Here is a 20,932-nt window from a genome sequence, read left to right as displayed (position 1 = left end):
TGAACTAGCCCCTTGTGTAGGTGCAGCTAGTCCAATGGAAGAATTCTGTCAACAATCTAGCTACCATCTCCTGGAGAGGTGGAAAAACCCCTTCCGCCAATGTAGGACGCATCTACACTATGGTGCTACAGCAGCACAATTGCAGCGTCGTAGTTGTGCTCCTGTAGTGGACATACCCTTCACCGGGATTTCTCAGGGCCTCAGACTTGCCTCCTAAGGCCTGGTCTATACTTAAAATTTAGGTCAACATAGCTATATCGGTCAATCCACACCTCTGTCCAACATAGCTTTACCTAACCCGCAGTGTAGATGCAGCTAGGTTGGTAGAAGACTGCTTCCATTGACCTAGCTACTGCTGCTTGGGGAGATGACATTCACACACTGATAGAAAACCCCTTTTCATTGGCATAGGCTGCATCTGTCCTGCGGTATTATGCCAGCATAGCTCCAGCAACATAGCTATGCTGCTATAGTCCCCATAGCGCCATAGACATACCCGAAATCTCAGGAATTTCTGACTCGACCAGAGGATCAGAGAGGGGTCTGACTTAGGCCAGTTACAAAGAAGAGAGCTGGCAACCGTGTTAACACTGACCATGATCCTGCAACTGGATAAGCAAGGATGGGCTACTCTGTGTCTGCAAGGAGCTCCACTTGTTTCAAATGGGGCTTCGTGGGTGCAGGGGTCCAGCCGCAGGATTAGGGGCAGGAGATGACTTGTCTGGCTCCAATGCCCCAGATGACAGTGCTTTGCTACCATGGACGGGATCTGAGAGTAGCAGGGCGGGTCATTTTCCTGGGGGGGACCGATGTCGTTATTCATTCAATATGGCCTAATGGGTCTCTAGATTTGGGTGCCCAGCGTGACGCACAGACTTGGCCAGACTGTCAGAGGGGCTGAATTCTCCTTGACTTCAATGGAGCAGCCGCTCTGGAAATCAGGACCTTGTTCTCTTAAACTAGGCACATTAAAAAAAAAAAAAAAGAAGCACCCAACATCAAAAGCCACTTAAGCCCCCCGCCCCAAAAAACTGGCTGCAAGTACATAAGTTGCATTTCCACTCAGGCGCTTGCACGGTCACCCACGTGCTTTGCTCCGGGAGAGGGGTCCTAACGCGATTTCTTTCCGGCACTCGATTAGTCGCTTGTGCCGCAGCTGCGTGGGGTCCTGCGTGTCCGGCCGGAAGAGGCCGCCCTGCGCATGCTCTTTCCTTTCTAGCTCTCGGGCTTACTGCTAGCGCCACGGTAAGTCCGGGCTCCAGCCGTTTCATCTCCCTCATATCGCCGCCATCCTGCGGCCGGGGGCTCCGGCTTGGCTCTCGGCGGCGGGCGGGCACCCTGCGCCACACGCCCACGGGGATATTTCCTAGGAGGGGCCCTGGGCGGTGGGGGGAGCTAGGCCGCAAATTGGGGGGGGGGATTTGCGGCCTAGGGGTGGACGTTGGGCCTCAGAAGGCGGTGGGGGAAGAGCCTGGGGCCTGGAAGGCTGATTGTGTATGCGGAGGCTGGGCTGCTGTTTGGGAGGGTGGGAGAAGCTGCTATGCCGCACTCTTGGTACGGCCCATATGTGGGGGATAGAGGGGATGGGGTGGGTTAGTCAGGGCTAAACTGGGAAATCCGGTTTCCATTTTCTACCCCTTTGTAAACTGAGGCAGTGGCGGCACCTCTAATCCTGCTGGTATGGAAGAGGGTTCTGCTTTCTTTGTACTGCAGAGCGGGGATGGAAAGAACTAGTTTGACTCTAGTCTTCGATTGAGACTGGGTAGCAGGTTGAGCACCACCACGAGCTGCTCCGTACCAAAGTGCAGAAGAGCTGTTTTCCTGCTGGGGCTTAGTGATGGGTTCTTCATGGCCCCCATGTGTGTGGGACCTGCTTCCTCTTTATATGGATGTTCTGTGAACATACGATGTTTACTGTTGGGTGCTTCCTTTCCTAAAAAGAGTTACCACTTACAAGCTTTGGTTTTGCAGCTGTGCAAATCTTAAATCAGAAAGAAGTAACCCAAGCCAAAATGGTTGGTTTGGTTTTTTGGGTCACTGTGCACAGTGGTGGTCAGTTACTGTTTTCTGGGCCACCTTAAGGGTGCGACTACCATAGGAAAATACCTTTTCAGTTTGGTTTTTAAGTGCCTTTTTATTTCAGCAGGCCTTTGGCACAGTATGTTGATGCTGTTCATTGTGATGCTCTAGTTCTGTACGTTTAAAGCCTTAAGTATCAGGCATTTCACAGTTAAAGTACTCATTAAGTATTGGGTGCTATCCACATAACACACACTTTATGGATTTTCTTCCCCCATCTATCTGTTTGGAAGTGAAGCATCAAGGGGTTCCTAATCTTTGAAAGTTATCCACATAACTAGATAGTGTGGATTATAGACATTGCGATTGGGAGTTCTGTTAGGTGTCTAACATGTAGGATGCCTATTGTACAAACATTACTAAGCGTCATTCCACTGCACGCATGTTGCTGTCTCTTGGTCTTGCTGTTGCCTTCTGCACTACCTGATGAGGACTGTAGCAGATGTTTTCCTAAGTATGGTTGCAAAGTACAGTTTAAAATTGCTACTGTTAAGAATTAAAATGAAGACTACTCTCCTCCCTGCTTCCCTTGGCTGGCTTCAGTGTGAGAAGGAATTGTCTGTAGCTTTTATTGTTGGGAACATTGAATTAAATGCAATATAAATAGTCTGTGGAGACAGCTAAATGCATACTTGCAGTGATGCTGTTTTACGGTCCATCTATGCTACAAAAACAACTTATCAAAAAGGTTACTCTGCTTGCTGTTCGTAGTGGATCATAACATGGGCTTCTGAGCAGCTGAGCTATGTGATCTTCTAGCTTGTAGCTAGCTTGTATACATCTTCCCAGTTAAGGTAGTAAGGATTCCCATAATTTCTAACATGGCTAAAGGTGGTGGTGCTTTGCTCAGTGAGTCACTGCAGGTCCAGCATGGAATCGGGTGGCTTAAAATAAAATATAGATCCAGTTATTAGATCTAGCAACACACTAATGTATTACTGCTAGTCTACTAACTATTGATTTCTCTGTCCAGATGTTGATGCCCAAGAAGAACCGGATTGCCATCTACGAACTCCTTTTTAAGGAGGGAGTGATGGTGGCCAAGAAAGATGTTCACATGCCTAAACACCCAGAGCTGGCAGACAAGAATGTACCCAACCTCCATGTCATGAAAGCCATGCAGGTGTGACAAATTAATTTATGGGTCTACACTGGGCTGTAAAAAACAGCTTTTTTTGTGTTTTGGGACCTCATGAAGCTGGTGGATTGAGCACCACCTGACTAATCTTGGCATTACTTCTCTTTGTTTAAGGAGAGAGAAACAGCAGCTCCCATGGAATTTGCCTTTTTTCCAGATTACTAGTTTTTTCATATTAACTTAATCAGCCATACACAAACTGTGTAGAAAGCTTTTGTATTGTGTAGCACAAGATTCATAATCCTGTCTCTGAATCTATGATTTTAGCATCATTTTTAGTTCAGTTTTGAATAATGACCCTTGAATTATTAGTCTCATGGAATGTGAATAGTTAGTATGTTGAAGATACTGCATTTTTCTGTCCGTTCACATGTACTTCTGAGCTACTGAATGTCTAGTCGTCAGTCCTCCACCCATCCTCAGTAAACTACCACTGGTCTGGCTGGTAGTATTTAAAGATGTTAGATGGTCACAATCAAGTGCTCATGTAGTAATCCACCTGCAACTGCAAAAAGCGTAACCAGAATTTCTCTCCTTAGTCACTGAAATCACGTGGCTACGTGAAGGAGCAGTTTGCTTGGAGGCACTTTTATTGGTATCTGACCAACGAGGGTATCCAGTATTTGCGTGATTATCTTCATCTGCCCCCTGAGATTGTGCCTGCCACCTTGCGCCGTAGCCGCCCTGAGACTGGCAGACCGCGGCCCAAAGGTGAGCACTAGTTAATAAAAGCAACTACCATGGGATTCTTGGATGGGTGATACGGGGTGTGGGGAAGAACGGTATAAATTAAAGTTGAGGTTGCTGGGCTGCGTGGGCATGGTGGATAATCAGCTGAATGTGAGCTTCCAGTGCTATGGCTAAAAGGGCAAATGCGATCTTTGGCTATATAAAGGAAAAAGTTGAGTAGGGAGGTTCTGTTACCTCTGCATTTGATACTGGTGTGACTGGTACTTGATATTGTGTCCAGTTCTGGGATCCACAGATTAAAAAGCAAGTTGAAACATTTGAGAGGGTTCAGAGAGGAGCCACAAGAATAAGATTAGAAAACTTGCCTTACGGTGAAAGATTCAAGGAACTCAGTCTGTTTATCTTAACAAAGGTTATTACAGAGTGACTTGACTAGTTTAGAAGTACTTAGATGGGGAACAGAAATTTGACTGAGTTTGGCAGACAGGTCAAGATGACCCAAAATCTAATGGTTGGAGGTTGAAACTAGACCACATCACACTAAAGTAAGATGCAACTTTTTAACAGTGAGAGTAACTTACATTGGAACAACTTACCAAGAGTTGTCCTGTTGGATTCTTCATCAGTAGTAACTTTTAAATCCAGACAGCATGTTTTTTCTTTAAAAAACAAACAAAAAAAAATGCTGCTCTAGTTCAAGCAGGAATTAACTCAAGGAAGTCTTATGGCCTGTGTTAAACAGAAAGTCAGACTAGATGATCACCAAAGTCCCTTCTGGCCTTGTCTATTTCATTGCAAACCCTAAAACTCAGTGCATCTGAGTTTCAGGCAATGTGCAAAACTTGTCTTGTAGCTTTTATGACTTTCCCAACAAATTCACATTGCATATTTGGGTATGCTGTTTAGTATCACTTTGATTCTTGTTTCACAGCTAAAAGTATCCTTCTAGATAGGGATGTACTTGCAAAATGAATATTTTAGATAGAGAGGAGCAATCAGTGTGTATAGAGTAAATGTGTATTTTCAAAGACAGTACATAAATACAAAATATATTAATGGTTCCTACAGACCACTGAAATCTAGTCAATTCATGTACTTCCAAGAGGCTTATTTTAGGATGGCTAATATAGCACATGAAGAACAAAACTGGGGTTGATTTAAAATTTCACCCGTTAAGCAACGTGCTGCACACTTGCTTATGGCCTGCCACCTCACCTTCCTAGGTAGCAGTGTTTCATTGGAGCTGTATGAATGGCTTGCAAAAATGTTTGGGGTTCTCTGTGGCAAAAAGGTGCTATAGTAAAGATAAAGCATAAGTTAGTCTTAGACGGTTGTGACCAAACAGCACACATCTCTGCCACTGTGCACTTTAAAGATTAAAGGACACTTGAGTCTGATTTTGGTTGTTGGGTTAGTGTGTGGGTGCTGGGTGGTATATATCACAGGCCATCAACAGGAGGTTTGACTAGATGATCTAGTAGCCTTTACTGGCCTTAAACTCTGACATCCCCCTCAGTTTATGCTCTTGAATATGCTTTAGGTGTTTGTAACACTGAAAATTACAAAAACTGCAAGTGAATAATTTATCTTTCTTTGACTAGTTTCCTTTATGCATTTGGAAGCACTCTGACTTCGTTGCTATTTTCTCTGTCTAGTCAGTTTCCTCTGTTCATTTGTCACACAGCAACGAGAAGAAACATTTAAAATATAGAAAAGTGGGCTTTTACAATGACAAGTTACCAGGGAACAGGGGGCAGGTGTATTTCCTGAAATACATTTTTATTTTAAGTTGACTATTTTTCAGTTTGATGATGTACCTTGACTTGTTGCTGCAAACTCAGCTGAACTTCTGAAGGCCCAACTTGGTATCTGGGTGTGGCCATAAACTCAAGAATAGATACTAAATGGAGGAGGAAAAACTACTGCAAAACTTGATATTGCAAGGTCTGCTGCAGTGACTCAAAATTTTGGCTCTCCCTTGAGGTGGGAAAAAGTTGGACTTTTGCATGGGGAGGGAGGGTGTCTGCCACTCGTGCACAGTAAGTGTAATCTGCCCTCAAGCAGGAATACCCTCATCCCTACCACTTAGAGGTACAGATTTATTCTTGAGCTGGGAGAATGTTCTTTCCAGTACAGTGTGTAAAGTGCCTCACTGATTTTAAGTTGCATTGTAGCTCTCAACTACTGCTGAGCCACATGCTCAGCCAAAATGTGTGTGGGCTTGTACCTGTAACACTTTAAGACCTTTCTATGTTAGCCAGAGAAACTGTAGCGTCTTTTGAGCAAACAGTTTAAATTCTTGCTTGGAAGATGCCTTGACCAATATTGACAGGGTTTAAATGTGTATGTTTAATTCCACTTATTGCCGTGTCTCTATGGCTATGTCTAACACTGGCAATTGAACGACAAAACTTTTGTCTTTCAGAGGTGTTTAACGCCCCCTGCCCCCAAAAGACAAAAGTTTTGCTGCAACAAGTGCCAGTGTGAACAGCGAGTTGTCAGGAGAACTAACAACCACATCTATGCTGTGCGACTTTTAGAGGCACGGCTGTGGCACTAAAAGCTGTGTAATGGAGACATAGCCTAAGGTCCTAAGTTTTGTGTCTCGTCCTTCCTGTGAGATGCTGTGATTTACAGAAGTATGTATGAAACTTGCAGGTTAAAATTTTTGCTCTAGAGTTCCTCTAGTGAAGGTAAATTGGCTATTGCCATATTTACTTCAGTGTGTATAGTGCAGAAGTGTTAAGCCCTATCCACTTCACAACTTAAATTGTGTTAACTACAACACTGATAGAGCTATACCTATTGTCCAGTTGTAATAGCTAGTGTGGTTATAACAGTGGTTCTCCAACTTCTGTACTGGTGACCCCTTTCACACAGCAAGCCTGAGTGCGACCCTCCCCTTATAAATTAAAAAAACCATTTTTTACATTTATAACACCATTATAAATGCTGGATGCAAAGCGGGGTTTGGAGTGGAGACTGACAGCTCGCAACCTCCCATGTAATAAGGGTCCTGACTTCCAGTTTGAGAACCCCTAGGATATAACATGCTTTCTCAGTTCAAGGCAAATGGTATTTTAAAGTGTGCTAATTGTGCTCTAGAGTACTGTTGTGTATTTGATACCACAGTCTCTTAATTGTTTGTAACCACGTTAGGTGTGTCATAGTGTTTGATTGCAAGCTTCAGGGTAGAGAGAGGCCAGGATTCAGTGCCATAGTGCCCATGGCTTCCTAGAGAACATAACTACCCAAAGCATAGCCCTCTTTGCTCAGAGAAGTGAGACGTGGATGTAGCAGAAGGCCGGTTCAGATGCTGTGCCCTATGGTATCACTATGATACCTCCCTGTGGTAGAAGCATTTTGAAAACTGTGACTTTTCCCTTCACCTAAACGTGAGCACTAGTTTTCAATGAATTCTAATAGGTAGGCAATTTTCTTCCTCCAGAAAGGATCAATCAGGGAGCTGTGCATTTCTCAACATGTTTGAAACTGCATGTCATTCTGTGGTGAACCATCCAACCACCAGCCCTTACTCAGGATTTTACTGGCAGAACAGTAAAGCATTGGTGCCTGGTGGTGTAGGACAGTAGTTCTCAACCAGGGGTACACAGAGGTCTTCTAGAAAGTACATTAACTCATCTAGATATTTGCCTAGTTTTACAACAGGCTTCATAAAAAGCACTAGCAAAGTCAGTACAAACTAAAATTTCTTACAGACGGTGACTTGTTTATACTGCTCTATATACCATACAATATTTATATTCCAGTTGATCTATTTCATAATTATAGGGTTAAAAATGAGCAAGTAAGCAATTTTTCAGTGATAGTGTGCTATGGCACTCTTGTATTTTTGTCTGATTTTGTAAGCAAGTAATTTTTAAGTGAGGTGAAACATGGGGGTACGCAAGACAAATCAGACTCCAGTAATCTGGAAAGATTGAGAGCCACTGGTATTGGAGACCTTCGTCTTTAAGGACTTACAGTAGGGTTTTCCCGAAGTTTAAAAGGGTGGTAAGTCCATCAGGCTTCTATTTGAGCTCTGCCTCTTGCTTCCTTCCCTGGAAGCATCTGCCCACCTTTTATTTAGCTTAATTTCTTTTTTTACTTTAGATCACCTTTTCTTAGGCGTACTAATTTATCCCATTTTTAAGACGAAAGATACTTTTGTTGCCCACGCTTTAATCAAGTATTTGGGGCTGGGGATAGAATTCTGTACAGTTGGGATTTTGGGTAAAAGTGTGCATACGTCAGGCATAATAAATACACAACCTTGATGAGTTCTTTATATCATAACCTTCAATTTTTAGCCCTTATTTGAAGCTAGTTTTGCAGGTTGGCCTGGCTAGCAGCACAATGTAGTTGAAAGTGTGTTGTAAATTCAGGATTGGTAGTAATTTAGCTGTATTTGCATTGGTCAGAAACTTGGCAAGCAAATACAGTAAAAGCTGTGTTATCTGGCACTTTACCAATGGGAAAGCTCTATTAAACCAGCATTTCTGATCTTCATTGAAAGTCCAGTCTATAGTCTGGTTGGCGTGGGGCTGGCAGGCTCCCTACCTGGCTCTTGAGTGGCTCCCTGGAAGAGCAACATGTCCCTGCTGCTCTTAGGCAGAGGAACAGCCACTAAGGGTTTGGAGTGCAGGGTGTGGGCTCTGGGAGGGAGTTTGGGTGTGGGAGGGGATTGGGGTGTGGGGGGGAGGTGTGGGATGTTGGATCTGGGTGGAGCTCACCTTGGGTGGGTCCCCGCAAGCAGCGACATATTTAGATTTGTATTGTTCAAACGTTATTGATGTGGTCTTTAACAGTGGTTCTCAACCAGGGGTACGCAAAGGTCTTCCAGGGGTTACATCAACTTATCTAGATAATTTGCCTAGTTTTACAACAGACTACATAAAAAGCACCAGCAAAGTCAGTACAAACTAACATTTCACATAGACAATGACCTATTTATATTGCTCTATATACTATACACTGAAGTGTAAGTACAATATTTATATTTCAGTTTTATTTTTTAATTGTAAAAATGAGGAAGTATTTTTGTCTGATTTTGTAAGCACGTCGTTTATAAGGGAGGTGAAATTTGGGGTATGCAAGATGCTTCAGGCTCCTGAAAGGGATACAGTAGTCTAGAAAGGTTGAGAGACACTGATCTATAAGACTGTCTAGTAGTATGGCCACAATAGAGAATTGCATTTAAAATTTAGTTGCACGCATTTGTGGCCCGATAAGGCCTGAGCGCATATGTCCCTTTGATCCTGTATCAAAGCCTCCTCACACCATCACACTTGTAGCATAATCGAGGCCTCTTTAGATTGGATTCCATGGATTGACAAGGCTGTTCTGACTTGCAGGTCTGGAAGGTGAACGCCCTGCTCGTCTTACTCGGGGAGAGGCTGACAGAGATACCTACAGACGCAGTACCGCTCCACGTAAGTGTCCTATCTAGTGCAAGTATGAGTTAATCAAACTGAGCTTGTCATTTGTGCAGTTCACATTTCTTCTATAGAAATGTCTTCAGTGTTTAGATATACAACATGCTAACTTCTGTAATGAATGTCTGAGGTCTCAAGCCTCCACTTCCCTGCTGATTCTAGGGTCCGTTTATCAATACGCTTCCACTGCACTGCAGTTACGCTTGCATGTCAAGCTGGGTTGGTGCATTTTCTCCCATGTGGCGTAATGTTTCCTATTGCCTAATTGCCATAATTTGCAATTGCAATAAAAAAATGATGGCATTGTGGAAGTTCTGTAGCTTATGGTGTGCACATCCCAAGAGTTTAAATATTTGATACTGCTAAAGACATTATATTCTAAATAAGAGTTTGTCGTCAAAGCCCAGGCAATGGATTCTCTCTGCTTTGTAGTTTTCTAGAATAGCTCTTTCTTTCTTCCCAGTTGGTGCTGACAAAAAGGCTGAGGCTGGTGCTGGAGCAGCTACTGAATTCCAGTTTGTAAGTATCTGCATTTGAGAGATGGGTTTTTTTGTTCTCTGTTAATGCTTTAAGAAAGCTTTAACTAAAGCTGTCCCTGGAAGAGATGGTGTATCTTCACAATGCATTCATCATTTATTCACCCCCTTAAACAGCTGGCAGTTGCTGTTGGAACGGTGTAGGGCACTACCTATAGATGGAGCTCCTTTTGAGCCTGCAGTTACACCACCTAGACAACTCTCATATTGGGCATCACATGCTAAACAGCATTGTTTGAGATAATTACTTGGTTAGGCAGCATGTGTTCCTTGAAAGTCTTCCTAGGTGATATTGATAATTTGATCAGTACTGGGTAGAAAGCCCCCAGTGTATCTGTCTAATCTTTCAGGTGAAAGAAAATTACCATGATCATCTGAGATTGATTCTTCTACGGCACCCTTTTTAGACAAGCAGTAGCCTCGGTGATCTGGTCACATTACTCAAGTTATAATTAGCATGACAAATTCCAAATTTTCCTTCTGTTTTCAACTCGATACGTAATCCTCCCCGTCTGTCTAAATTTGAAGGTGTAGGCACATAATGCCTCTCATTTGAGGTGCTGCTAAATTTTATTGGCACGTCAAGCTCTAGATCCCTTACTTCATATCGGAATTGAGATGGAGGCTTAATATTTGTGAAGCACTGTGAGAGCTCCTGATGAAAGGGGTTGCTTCACACTTTAATAGAGCATTAGTTTGAGCAGACTAGCTTGGAAGTAATACATCAGTGTTTCTCAACCTATTTACCATTGTGGGCCGCATCCACACAGTATATACACTAACTGAACAGCCCTGAGGATGTTGCATGGGCTGCATGTTGAAAACCACTGCACAAAACTGACAGGTGGGTTGAATTCCTAGGCTGTCATATTTTGGGTCAGCAGGGTTTGGCCCACACCGTAGATTATAAAGCCAGGAGCTGTATTTTGACAAGCAAGAGTTCCACCTTGCTCTCAGTACACATGGTAACTAACTTCAGATATTGGTCCTTAAGTCTTCATTTGCTGAACTTGATCAGTAAAGGCAGGCAAAATGAATGGTTCTCCTTATGATTCAGTACAGAATTGCACATCAGGGGAAACAATGATTCAGTGCATTTAGGATGTACTTAATATTTGGTTTGGTAGGTATGTGCTACTTTCAATTGCTGATGTGGCCCAACTTCTAATGCTGTGTGTTTTGGTTTTTTGTTTGTTTTGCAGAGAGGTGGATTCGGTCGTGGACGTGGTCAGCCTCCTCAGTAGAATCCTCTGGTCATGTTTTTGTGTATAATAAAATAGGTGAAAATCTCATTGTGCTTGCTTCCTTGTATCATTTGAATGTGTGGAAGCTAACATCAGAGAGAAAAACAAAGCAATTTATACCACTAAGCCTTCTGGCTCCTGCTACAACAGTTGAAAATAATCGTGATTAGAAATCTGATACAGACTAACACGGCTACCACTCTGAAACCTGATTAGAAAGTGGTTATGGGGAGTAGACTAGGTCCTAGGAAATCAGTCTGACTTCGCAGCAGTGATAGGAGAGGTGATTGCTGCTGCAGGATTTGGTAGTGAGGTTGATGGTTTTTTCTGAAGGAGAACATGGGCTTTTGGGTTCCATGGCAGCTTGGAAGTACCACTGGTACCCTTTATGCTTTCAGTAAGTGGGCACCCATAGTAGGTTTCTGGTAATATGGGGCCTCCCTTTTAATAAGGCAACTTGAAGGTTTGGCTCACCTATAGAACTTGATCTTGCATTATGGGTAATGTGAAGTTGAAGCAGCTAAAATGCACTGAGTCTAGGAAGATTCATGTGGTATGAGACTGAAGTAACTGCATTAAAAAGGTTAGAGGATCCAGCCCTTCATGATTATTGATACTCTCTTGCCCCAGTGGCAAGCACTCTGCGCCAGTTTGGCATGGTTTGCAATACTTGTGGGAAATTCTCCATCAGGACAATAGGGAGCAGCTATGGATATCCCATATTTTAAAGTACAAAGTTTTCAAAGTCCATGCACTCTTTACTGTTTCAGATCCTAGTGTGTAGGTAATCATTTACTGTAAAACAGGATGGTCTCTGGCCTCTGATGTTGCTTAGCAAAAAATTGCATTGTCCTAGTTTTGTGCCAGATATAAGGGACAAGCAACCATTTCTCCAAGGCAATTTTGCTTATGCACACAGGATCTGTTCCCTTAATTATTTCATGTTTGTTTTTAGTTTATGATCTGAATTGGCTGCCTGGCTATCTTTGTGTACTCTGGTGAGTATAAACTAGATTCTGTAGAAAGAGGTCTGGATTCTGTGACAGTCTTGTGCTGCAAACTGAAAAATCTTTCTCGGGTAGAGGCTTTTATTAAAGCAGATATGAATGACCCCACAATAACTACAGTATTCCTTGTGTTTAGAATATTGGGGAAGTAAACTAACTTCCAATGTGCTGCATAATTTTGTGATGCAAACACCACAGTTATGAAGGGCAAGTTTTTCAGGTGCTGAGCAAATCAAGGACCTGATTAACCAACTGGAGCCATCAACAAATTCATGAGCAGGTAAATCAAACAATTGTAAAGTGTGGCTATGTTATGCTCATACACACAATTGAACAATGGGGAGTGGGGCAGAAACCCAAGTTCCTGTATTTTAGCAGAGTTTACCTGTCTTAGCTCAAGAACATTTCAAGAGTTTCCTTGAAAAGACTTGCATCTACTACTTTCTAGATTGAGTCTGATGATTTGGATAAATTGATTGTTGGATAGTTGGAGCTAGGCCTGCATGCAATACTCGGTAACATCAGTAGATGTCATCCTAATGCAAATTTATGTTATAGTCACATACTGTAATGTGTTTTTTTTCCACCAAATGCATCCGATGAAGTGAGCTGTAGCTCATGAAAGCTTATGCTCAAATAAATTTGTTAGTCTCTAAGGTGCCACAAGTACTCCTTTTCCTTTTTGTGAATACAGACTAACACGGCTGCTACTCTGAAACCTGTAATAGAATACTAACCTGAATGGCTTTGACAATGTATTATAATTTAATACTGCAGAAGTTAGATGCTAAGAAATTAATCACCACAAACACCACAGTGAAGAAGGTATTTTTAGAGATGGGGGTGAAATGAGATAGAGCAAAGTGAATTTTCTAAAACTACAGAGTATATCAGTGTCATAGCAGGTGGTCATTTTTACCTGTGGAAAGTTGATTCAAATGCAGCCATATCAATTTTTTTTTTTTTTTAAATCAAGAGTTTCAGCTGCATTAACTGAAGTCTGTAGACCACAATGTAGCCAAGTTACTTCTATTAAATTACGGCTAAAGTACAGATTCCCTAACCCCTGGATCCAATGATACACTTTATCGCCTAGATAAACATTTCCAGTCATTATAGTTGCATTTGATCTTTCCTTGTTTCTAGCCAATCGTGGTGTTACATAATAAATAACAATGGGTTAATATTTCTGGATTGATTACTGATGCTATGTAACTACTATAGTTTAACATGATTGTCCTGCTTGTTTTCTCTTCTAAGTCAGTAACGGGCATAGTTATTGTCTGCCTGTTTTAGTGTATATTAAAATCATGCCATGTACCGTCCAAAGGGGTAGTCTGTCAACAGCTGCTGAATCTTATCAACTCTGTTATGCCCATCTTATTTTGTGATACCTCCAGTCTCTGTAACTGTAGACTAGCTAGCTATATGCATATGCTTATTTAACTGACTCTGATAAATTTTTTCTGGCCTATTCACATAATGTGTTCTCTGATTCATTTAAATGTACCACTACTTGTGAGATGCTGATGTCCGGAATGTAACTTCACAAATGGTAACCTGAGCATTAGTCTGGGCTGCAGCTAATCAGAGATGCACCATTTTGTCTTTTCAGAGCTAGCTTTGGTCTTGTTTCATTAGCTGCATGTGACAGACTTAATTGCACTTGAACCTATTTCAAGGGATTCTCCTAATCCAGTGGTTCTCAACCTTCATTGCACTGTAACCCCCTGCTGACAAAAAAAAAAAAAAAAAATTGCTACGTGACCTTAAGTGAGGCTGAGGGCATAGCACCATACCACAGCAAGTCTTAACGCTGGTCCTAGCACCCCTGATATAACAGGGTCGTGACCCAGTTTGAGAACTACTGTTCTAATCTAAGCCCTCAGCAGTGTCACTTTGAGATTTCCCCATGTACAAAATCCCAATGCTTGTGAATATCTCACTAAAACAAAACCACTAAATACGAATACTAAAAATACTAAAACAATACTGATAACAAGCAGAATGATCTAGTGATGGCTGACCTTGAAGTACAAGCACTAGAAAAGTGAGTCAACACTCTGACAGTTAAAATGAACTTCCTGGTGCTGTGTCACTAATCTTCCTATCAGTCTTTCTCCTGATAGTGATAGTCATAAAAATTCCACCTTGGGACTTTGGAGGAGCTCAGCAGACTAATAATTGAGATTTCCATCTAGTGTTTGGATGAGAGGTTTATTGATGGAGCTGGCTCGAGCTGCATCTGAGTAAGAGTAGGGTGGGGTGGGCATAGGAAAGCTCTCTGCAAGGGGGCTGTAATACTTCAGCCTCCTCCAGCTCTAATGGGGACATTGATTTATCATGACATTTTAAAACAACTCAACACGTCACAAAACTTAGTACAAGTTGTCATGATGGAGGAGGGGCATAGTTAAACTTGAGGGAGTAGGGGTATAGGAGCTGCTGCTGTGCAGGTGGTTTGTTCAACCCCTCCACCCCTCCAAAATCTCTCCTTGGGGACCTCTCTCCAGCCCTGAGCCACCAATCCACCTGGAGCTTTCCTGTACTGTGTAATTTTTCTGTACTATGACAAACCTGCTGTTGCAGTTACAGGCAAATACCTACAATCGGTCAATTGGAGGTTAGTAGAAGGCTTCTAGGTTTCTCAGGGACCCTAAACTCTCAAGGGGCACAAGTAACACTTTCCATCATGGGTCAGCAACCTTTCAGAAGTGGTGTGCCTCGTCTTCATTTATTCACTCTAATGTAAGGTTTCATGTGCCAGTAATATTTTTTTTAACATTTTTAGGTCTTTCTATAAGTCTATAATAACTAAACTATTGTTGCAGTTATATGGTGAGCGCTACTGAATATCAGCTCACGTGCCATAGGTTGCCTACCCCTGTTCTATCCTCTCCTGGTGGCTGGGAGCCTTCATCCTATCCTAACAGACCATGACCTGCCCCTACTCATACACACCTTTGTCACTTTCTGTCTAGACTACAGAAATGCAATACACAAGGACTTAAAGACAATAGGAAATTCTAACTTGTGCTCCAGCATTCTGTTGTCTAAGTAAAACAGCTCATGAGAACACATCAACCCTATCTTCTGCTGTCTGTGCTAGCTTCCTGTACACTATCAACTCATGCTGATAAAGTTAGCTAGGGAAGCTTTCAAATGAGGGGATCCCACCCTCAGAAAAGTGTAAATGTTTATCTTTTTCTAAGATTGTAAATATTGTGGGACAAGAACTCTTTATAGTTAGCACCTACCACAATGGGGTCCTGATTTATATAAATCTTTTATGAACTGTTGTAGCAGCCCTAGGCCCTATTCCAGTAAAAATGCAATAAGGTGTTAACTGCTTATGAAAATTAACACCTTTTGTATTTTTAACTGAGTGTTTCATGTTTATAAAGCAATTGACAGAATTGTGAGAAATCATAACACCATGCAAACAGTGAACTGCACCAATTTAGCTTTATAGACAAAGGACATACAAATGAATTAGATAGAAAACAACCTGTTCAGAAATAAAGCACTCTTTCTGTTAAACCTAGCCTAGGCTTTGCCGATGGAAAAACAAATTACAAAAATACATACCAAAATATTTTAGTAATGCTAATAATTCTTAAAAACTAGCTATACTAGTGCTGTTTTTCCCCACCCCTCCTCCTCCACTCTCAATAAACAGATGAGCCTTGTAATCTGCCCTGAAAGATGTCAAACTCCTGCTTTGCAATAGGCGTTGAGCAAAAGCATCAGCCAGACCAGAGAGAAGGACTTTTTGCTGAAAGTATCTTGCTAGCAGGACCCACTTGCTTAAAGCAGGGGCCCTGCTAGCTTAAACCCCTTTACTTCCACTCAAGTGTAGTTCAGTTATTACTGAAGTAGTGAGAGAGATGTTCTCTACAGCAGAAAAATTGCCTGTCTTTTAACCAATGTTACTGAAATGTTTTGTCCTTGTACTCAAACCACATTCAGCATACATTTAGCTGCACCTCCTGTCCATGATCTATTTTTGGGATTCATGCTGCCACCCATTCACATAGTAGCCAGCTGTTTTCTATGTCAAATCAATATCAAAATCCTTAGTGGACTTCATGGAGTCTTGGGAACTTTTCAGATTTAATTCCTCCTTTTCTCTTCCCCCTCCCATATTTGTTTTGTAAGTAGGGGTTAATTTGCTAAATGGGTGTGTCCATGCTCTGAGCTATGCAGTGTAGTTGTAGGCTGTGGGTCCCAAGATATTATCTCACCCACCTAGTCTTCTGAGTCATTCTCATGCTGGAAAGGTTTGGGGTTTGTTTGTTTTTTTCAGAGGGAAGTTTTTTCAGCTTTCCAAGGTGGTTGGTCTCTGGATTCTCCTAAGATCGGGAACTTTGTTCTGTTACTAGCTCTCCTTCACTAAGACTACTTTTGTCCCTGCCCAGCTGTCATGTGCTTCATGCTGGGCTTTGTGAGATGTTTTGTCCTAAAGAAGGGCAGCTGGTGGGGCAGTCCCAAAATTGGGATTTGGTCTTTAAGATGGGGGCATTTTCCTACCATAAATTAATCCTAGTACTTAGGACTTAACCACCCCCCGTAAGTTGCAGTTTCACAGGGCACCTAATGCAGATGTTGCCAGGGAAGCCTTTCTGGGAGCTGCAGGTAGGAGGCACGTGTTTCAGTGGTGATTAGTGTGCTATAAATAACTACAGATGCAACCAACCCCACTGTATAGTGGCTCGCCTATGCTCCACCTGTAATTCATTAAGGTCTGGTCTTTAGAGCTCCTAGGTGGAAAGCAGCAATGCACCTACCAGGAACCCAGCTGCCTCTTGAGTTACTGGGCGTGGACGCCTTTCTTGGCCTAGGAGCCAGGGCCCGTTCTTCTTCCTCCCCCCCCCCTTTTTATTCATACACCCCAACAAACCAGGCCCAGGGGCCTAGCCACTAGCTGCCTCCCTTCTCTTAATTTCCCAAGCAAACAGCAGCCACCTAGTAGCAGAGTCAGGGCTGGGCATAAGCAGATTAAGCAAGTGGGCAGGGGCCCCCCTATTTGCTGTTGGGGGGGATAATCCTCGTTCGGGCCCCCAATGGACTAGCACTGCCTCTACCTAGCAGCCAGGAGGAGGGTGTTACGCCCCCCAGGTGTTCCTCCCCCCCCCCCCCCCCCAGCTGGCTGAAGCCACCTTTGTCCCTCCCATCCCAAGCGCTCAGGGCTGCTACAATGGAACTATCGCAGCGCTACGCTACGAGCGTAGCGCTCTCTCCAAGACAGGGATTCTTTCTGGGTAAACCAGGTGTTTTGCGTAAAGCCAGCCCTGGGCAAAACGTTCCGCCAAGCGGCCAGCGTTTGCTTGCCCTTCCTACCTGCACAGCGGGCGTAAGCGGCGCACGGCCGACCCCCCGCGTGGCCGCAAACTGCGTAAGGCCAGCCCTCTTCCGGGCGTGCAGCTACCCCCGCGTGCCCTAGCGCAGAGCTCGTGCTGGGCCCGGAAGCGGGGGCGAGGCTTCACGCCGGCTGCGCAGCGGCCGTTGCCGCCGCCGCCCCCGCCCGCTGCCTGTACGCCGGTGGCGTAGCGTGCCCCAAGATGGCGTCGTTGGCAGCGGCCGGGGAGCTGGCGGCGGCGGCGGCGGGGCTGGCGCGGGGGCTGAGGCGGGCGAAAGGCGGCAGCGTGTAGCGGAGGCTCCCGGCCTGTGAGAGACTCTCCTGGGCGGCGGGTCCCTTCAGTCCCCGCGGCTGGAGACCGGCGGGTCCCCCTCCCCTCCCCCCTCAGGGCCGCCGCCCCCCTCTTATTCCCCACTGGGCCTCGTGGAGCCCAGGCCTTGCTCCCTCTCCTCCCCCCCCCCCGCAGCGCCCCATCCTCGGTGGCCTCCTCCCCCGCCTGGGCCTGCCCCCCTTTAGAGCCCCGCCCCTCCCTCCTCTCAGCCCCCCGCGCTGGTCCCCCCCCTTCCCCAGAACGGAGGATGATGAAGCTCAAGTCCAACCAGACTCGCACCTACGACGGGGACGGGTACAAGAAGCGGGCGGCCTGCCTGTGCTTCCGCAACGAGAGCGAGGAGGAGGTGAGCGGTGTTGGGGGGGGGGGTGAGAGGGGCCAGATGGGGGGCGGTCGGAAGTAGGCGGGGGGATGGGGAGAAAGTGGAATGGGGGAGGGGCTGGCCTGGGTTAAGAGTGGGTGGGGGGCGGCAATGGGGGAGGCCTGGGAGAAGGAGGTGGTCCTGTAGTGCATCGGGGCGAGGTGTGCGCTTGGGAGCAGGCCTGGTCGGGGAATGAGGGAGCCGCAGGGGAGGGGCTGTCTGGGTTGTGGGACGAAGAGGCCGTGGGGTGCTGTTACCAGCGGGATCGGGGATGGCTGAATGTTAAGTCTGTGCAAACAGAGTGGGTTCCACAGGAGCAGAGGCTGAGACACCTTAAAAAGTGTCAGAAGCTCCAGTGGGTAGGATACAAGGAATTGTGAAAAGAAAAGGAGGACTTGTGGCACCTTAGAGACTAACAAATTTATTAGAGCATAAGCTTTCGTGAGCTACAGCTCACTTCATCGGATGCATAGCTCACGAAAGCTTATGCTCTAATAAATTTGTTAGTCTGTAAGGTGCCACAAGTCCTCCTTTTCTTTTTGTGAATATAGACTAACACGGCTGCTACTCTGAAAGGAATTGTGAGTGAGACGTTTTGGTGGGGGGGGGGGAGTAGTGCTTCTTTTGGAAGGTAAGAATTGCGGGTTCCCGGAGAGTGAGGAGCCAAGATATTAGGTCCTTGACAGGGTTGGCTATAAAGAGTAAACACTTTTATCCGTATAGCTTGAGAAGCGTACAGGGTTTTAATTTTGCCAGTCAAATAGCTAGCTCTCTCTTCTGCAATCTTGCAAACTGGAGGTGTGGGAAGGTACAATAGATTTTGGTTGAGAACAGAGAGATGGAGGATTCTGAGAGTAAGGACAACTGAAAAGATAAAGCCAACACAGAGCATACTTTTCTTTTTTCTCCTTGCGCAAAATCTAGACTTCTGAAAGTGTTTGTTGCATTTGATGAATTGAATGTAACAGAAAAATTTTGCAAAGCGTATTTAAGAAAATGCAAGATAAAATTTTGAATGATGGTGTGAACATGATTTCTCTGCAAATCAAAGAAAGATGCAGAATGAAAGGTTTAAAACAGTAAAGGGTGAAATGATCTCTTATGGTTTGGCTTGGCTTGGCTTGGCATGGTATGGGATAGGATTTGGCAGTGGGCTGCACTAACCACAGTGGCAGAGCTTCAGTCCAGCACATCACATGAGATGGGAAAGGAAACATAACCCTGCATTTATAAAAAGAAACTGGGATAAAAGGGACTGGTGCATTGCCAGAAACCACTGTCTAGAGAGGCTTGGGAGGAAGTGGGAATTAAAGGTAAACTGGTTTGCCTGAGAACAATTATATTGTAGAGGACGCTTGTGTCTGTAAGGCTAAAGGGAGCAAATTTGCACAGAAATGTGATTTTCAACACTTAAAAAAACCCAAAAACTTCTTATTTGGGGTACAATATTTAAAACAAACCAAGAGATACTCCTATGTGAGTGTACTGGAATCATATTGACTTGATCTGTTTTACTGGTTCCTTGGTGGCTGTACCAAAGTCTTTGTTCTCCTGATTATCATAGTTGTAGCTAGAGGAAATCTGAAGGGAACGCAGACAGTTCACTGGAAAGTTAATTAGCATGCCATTTGGTTATTATTTAATGTGGCGAAGAAGCCTTTATTATAGTTGTACTGTCATTGTGAAGAGTGTCAGCATTTCCGTTATAAATGGTCTGAAGGATTTAAAACGGGTTCTCAAACTGGGGGTCGGGACCCCTCAGGGGGTTGCGAGGTTGTTACGTGGGGGGGGGTCATAAGCTGTCAGCCTCCATTCCAAACCCCGCTTTGCCTCCAGCATTTATAATGGTGTTAAATTTATTTTAAAAAAGTGTTTTTAATTTATAACGGGGGTTGCACTCAGAGGCTTGCTATGTGAAGGGGGTCACTAGTACAAAAGTTTGAGAACCAGTAATTTAAAACTTGCATGTAAAAACTTGTCTAGACAAAAAAAAAAAATGGTCTGTCTTACTAATTTCTGTGAAACTATTTTGCAATTTTAAAATAAGTATAAGGAAAAATATAGCCTTGTGGTTTCAGAGCTTGCTTTGTGGCGCAATGATGCTGGGTCTAATTAAGAAAATAACACTTCTGGAGCAGTTTTACACAATTGATTAGGCATACAGTATGTGGTAACTTTTTCATAAGCATTTCTAGACAGGTGTGTTTAGATACATTTTCATTGTAATGTCGGTATTGTAGTATGACTAAACATGCAAACATAGATCATATGCTTGCCATTGACAAATATCAGATTTTCATAGAATCATAGAATATCAGGGTTGGAAGGGACCTCAGGAGATCATCTAGTGACAGGTTGTCAGTTTGAACATACTACAGTTGAATTTGGAATACTACCAGAGATGGAACTTCTTTCCTATTACTGATCTGTTCACAGCTGTTTTGATCTTGATTACACAAGTACCACTGTACTTTAAGGGTTTGACAACTTGAGAAAGTTGAACTGACTTGATTTAAGGTTTGATTATTTATTTTAAAAACTGGTTTAGTAAATTGATGCTAATGGTTGTGTGGACATTCTTACTGTTTTGGTTTAAAACCAGGCTTCTTTCAGTGTAGTTTAAGTTGATGAGGAATCAACTTAGGTTAAACTGAAAGAAGCTACTCTTACGCCAAAGTAAGAGGTTGAAAACCCCATTTAAGTTGAACTGGTGCAACTTCACTGTACAGATAAGGTCTAGCAAAGTTCTGAC

The 20,932-nt window shown here is 43.8% G+C and overlaps 2 protein-coding genes across 2 annotated transcripts in view; both read left to right on the top strand.

Annotated features, from left to right (window-relative positions):
* Positions 1 to 1,080: 1,080 nt before the first annotated feature.
* On the top strand, positions 1,081 to 11,170 carry RPS10 (ribosomal protein S10). The gene is made up of 6 exons (XM_038380352.2): positions 1,081 to 1,245; positions 3,053 to 3,202; positions 3,757 to 3,928; positions 9,262 to 9,339; positions 9,806 to 9,861; positions 11,081 to 11,170. Exons 2-6 carry the CDS (start codon positions 3,053 to 3,055, stop codon positions 11,120 to 11,122), a joined length of 498 nt encoding a protein of 165 aa, XP_038236280.1. The 5' UTR covers positions 1,081 to 1,245; the 3' UTR covers positions 11,123 to 11,170.
* Positions 11,171 to 17,669: 6,499 nt separating this feature from the next.
* Positions 17,670 to 20,932, top strand: part of NUDT3 (nudix hydrolase 3) — a 31,125-nt gene continuing 27,862 nt past the window's right edge. Inside the window, exon 1 of the mRNA XM_038380349.2 lies at positions 17,670 to 18,165. Within this exon, the coding sequence (XP_038236277.1) occupies positions 18,067 to 18,165 (99 nt within the window). The 5' untranslated portion in view covers positions 17,670 to 18,066. The remainder of the gene's footprint in view (positions 18,166 to 20,932) is intronic.

This window comes from Dermochelys coriacea, chromosome 21, assembly GCF_009764565.3.
Source record: "Dermochelys coriacea isolate rDerCor1 chromosome 21, rDerCor1.pri.v4, whole genome shotgun sequence".
Lineage (NCBI taxonomy): Eukaryota > Metazoa > Chordata > Testudines > Dermochelyidae > Dermochelys > Dermochelys coriacea.
This window is presented reverse-complemented; position numbering and strand designations above follow the sequence as displayed.

Bases quoted from the DNA above. Each gene is read 5' to 3' on its own strand.
- RPS10 (XM_038380352.2), top strand. From the start codon at position 3,053: ATGTTGATGCCCAAGAAGAACCGGATTGCCATCTACGAACTCCTTTTT. The intron at 9,340-9,805 runs GTAAGTGTCCTA...CTTTCTTCCCAG, and splicing joins CAGACGCAGTACCGCTCCAC to TTGGTGCTGACAAAAAGGCT. The intron at 9,862-11,080 runs GTAAGTATCTGC...TTTGTTTTGCAG, and splicing joins CAGCTACTGAATTCCAGTTT to AGAGGTGGATTCGGTCGTGG.